The following is a 3,247-nucleotide window of genomic DNA, read 5'->3' on the forward strand; positions in this document are numbered from 1 at the left end:
AAATTGTACAAATAATTGTTTTTGTTTTTTTTTATGTAGCCAAGATAGAGACAAACCTATTCAGCAATTCTTTACTAAACATTTATTGTGTTATCACAGATTTTCATGCATATTAAAAAAGACAAGAAAAATTACATTTGGTGCCACATTCAGTATATTACTACACATATTGCTTAATGCCACCTCATGGGCGCAGCATATATACCAGCAGAAGCTCCTGGGCCTGAATGCCAAGTCAGCAGCAGCTACAGTACCATGTGGCACCTATAATACTGGGCCTCAGACAGCAGGGTCCGAATGTGAATGCCACCTCTGCACCCTGCAGCTGCAACCTTATGTATGTGGCCCCAAACAGAAGGCTTCTCTTCCATTCTGGGCCCTAAAACAAATTCTGTTCAACTCAGACATATGTAGTATGGTTTTGCATTACAAAATTTCATTACAAACACACTTTTTTAAAGCTTACCCCCATTTTTGTATGTGCCCACATCTCCAACCAAATGTTTAAAAAGAAAGATGGTGGAAGACAAATCTGGGTCTATGGTAGTTGCCTAGACAATCATGGAACTCCAGAATTGTGTAGTGCAATGGAACTTTGAAGGAAAGTTCTCGCAGGAGTCTTAAACCACACCGCTTCCTGGTTTCATCTCCCACCCTCACCTCTAAACCTTTGGTGGACTCATGAATGGATGTATGCTTTAGCTCATGATTTTCACAAATCCATTGTACACAGATATTGCAGCATGTAGAGGCTCAGTGAATGTAGCAGTGAAGGTGTGCAGAAGTTTGATGGGGTCACACAAGGCATAAAAAGACAAACGTCCTGCCTCATAATCCAAATACACCCCGAAGTTCTGTGAGGACTCCTTGAATGGAATTTGAAGTTGCTTTCCAGCATGAAGCACGAAATACTCAGATTTAAATTTACGCAAACACCAAGACTTCTCATTATGGCCAAAAAGGCTGCCTTCTCCTCTTCGGATTATACTTGGATATGCCATACCAATCTTAAAAGTCCCAATTTTACTAGTTTCCACTTCCCAGTAACGCCGCCCCGATGAGAAGTTTGTGTCACTCAGTACCTGAGGGCTGTTAAATTGATTGATGGTTAGAGGAGCCCCATTCCGTTCCCTAGAAACAAAGGAGGCCATTTTCATATCTTTGGATACAATGACCGAACTCCCAGCTGTACCTTCATCTAGTAGGATTTTTGATTGGGGTTTCAGGGAAATACTTTCCTTTATTTGACTCATAATATGTGTAACACCTTTGAGCAAAGGCAATGAGATAAGTCCCTCATCGAGGTTACCTACATAAGGTTGTGCCCCTTTCCCAGGATTACCCTGGAATGTCTCCTTGTCTTGTAAGATGATTAGTGGATCCGTCTCACTGCACAAAGTCTGAAAGTGAAGTATCTTCTTGGTCAAACTATCCTTCTCCAATTCCAGATGATAAAGGAGATCAGTGACCACAAGTGAGACCTCCTCTTTCTGCCTGGTGACTTCACTCAAGACCGTCTGCTCTACAACATCCAGCTTTCCTTTGATCTCCTTAAACAAGTTCACCACTCTCTTAGTTATATCAGTTGCACTTTCTTCAACTTTGGTCTTGTGATCTCGAAGACTCTGGATTCGGATCTCAGACTCCTTTTTCCTTGAGATAAGTCCTTGCAGGTGTTTCATCAGCTTGGCCAGTTTCTTTGTGGAGGCTTCCTTCAGTGGACCTACATCATGTTCTTCGTGGTTCCCAGTTAGTCTACAAGACACACAGATACATGCTGAATCCTTGTAGCAGTAGTACTCCAAGATCCTCTTGTGGGCTGGACATTTTCTGGTGTCCAGGGAACTGGTGGGTTCTATAAGCACATGTTCTGGTGACTTTACATGGACCCTCAGGTGGTCAACACATAATGAAGCTTCACAGTGAACACAAGACTTGGCCGCAGGTACAGAAGAGTGAATACAGTAAGTACATGAAATGCCACCAACCTCTCCCTCAGGCACAATGGAAAAATGTCCTGCTATGTTCCTTAGGGCGATAATTATGTGCAGCGCAGGCCGTTCCAGGAAGTGTTCTCTGCACTCTGGGCAGGAATAGGTTCCAGATCTCTCCTGTGAATCCAGAACCCCCTTGATACAATCCATGCAGAAGCTGTGTCCACATCTCAGCACTACGGGGTCAGTGAAGACATTCAGGCAGATGGAGCAGTTCAGCTCTTCCTGCAGGTCAGCAGAGGCCATGATTGTGTGCAGGGCGGGGAGAGGGACTTGTTCAGAGTTTTGTTTCCTGACTTTTAACACTTTATATTCCTGTTACTTTGCAGTCAGCATATTGACGTGAAGCTTTAGCTGGTGTCTTCATCAGAGATCCAGGGGTTAATTACTTGGGAAGGAACAGAGATCAGATGTTTGGGGTGATTCTAATAATCTATCTACATCAGTGAGCCGGCTGAAATGTCTGTTCAAGCATCCTATGAACTGGCCGTGTGTGCACCAAATTTACAGTATTAGGGCTCCTTCACATGAGTGTTTGCATTTTTACATTCACTCAAACGCACTGTGGATTTGAATGAATGGATGATTTTCCGCAATAAAGTTCCAAGCTAAGGGCGCATTCAGATGACCGTATATCGGCTGGGTTTTCACGCCGGCCGATATACGGCATCCCTCTCTGCAGGGGGAGGAAGCTGGAAGAGCTGGGAGCAGTGCACTGAACTCCCGCCTTTTCTCCACCCCCTCTCCGCCCCTCACCACTATTTGCAATGGGATGGGGCGGATCTATGCCTGGAAACTTAGCCCCGCCTCTGTCCCACCCACTCCCATTGCAAATAGTGGCAAGGGGCGGAGAGGGGGTGGAGAGAAGGCGGGAGCTCAGGTCCTGCTCCTGGCTCTTCCAGCCTCCTCCCCCCCTGCAGAGAGGGACGCCGTATATCGGCTGGGCGTGAATACCCAGCCGATATACGGTCGTCTGAATGCGCCCTTAATTAGCGTTTTGTCGTCCATTCACTTGGCTGGGTGCAATGTTTTAGTGAAAAAATACGTCGAACCCCAGAAATCCCTCGCTCACCATAAATCCTCAGAATGACTTCAAAAGCCTAAATAGAGGCACCTGTATCCTTTTCGCAGCGTTGGACGCTACTGAACTCCCTGCTCCTTTTTTCCCCTCAGCTCCTAGAGTCTATGGGAGCCGCCACCAAATATCAGGCGAAAGATAGAACCAGAACTATCTTTTTACCCAGCGTATTTCA

At 45.5% G+C, this 3,247-nt stretch overlaps 1 protein-coding gene across 1 annotated transcript; it reads right to left on the reverse strand.

The window, feature by feature from the left end:
- Nucleotides 1-698: 698 nt before the first annotated feature.
- LOC136587330 (E3 ubiquitin/ISG15 ligase TRIM25-like) lies at nucleotides 699-2,240 on the reverse strand. The gene has a single exon (XM_066585898.1). The coding sequence runs from the start codon at nucleotides 2,238-2,240 to the stop codon at nucleotides 699-701; it is 1,542 nt and encodes a 513-aa protein (XP_066441995.1).
- Between the last annotated feature and the right edge of the window lie 1,007 nt (nucleotides 2,241-3,247).

The sequence above is a fragment of the Eleutherodactylus coqui genome, chromosome 13, assembly GCF_035609145.1.
Source record: "Eleutherodactylus coqui strain aEleCoq1 chromosome 13, aEleCoq1.hap1, whole genome shotgun sequence".
In the NCBI taxonomy this organism is placed as follows: Eukaryota; Metazoa; Chordata; class Amphibia; order Anura; family Eleutherodactylidae; genus Eleutherodactylus; species Eleutherodactylus coqui.

Coding starts and splice junctions, on each gene's coding strand:
- LOC136587330 (XM_066585898.1), bottom strand. CDS start 2,240: ATGGCCTCTGCTGACCTGCAGGAAGAGCTGAACTGCTCCATCTGCCTG.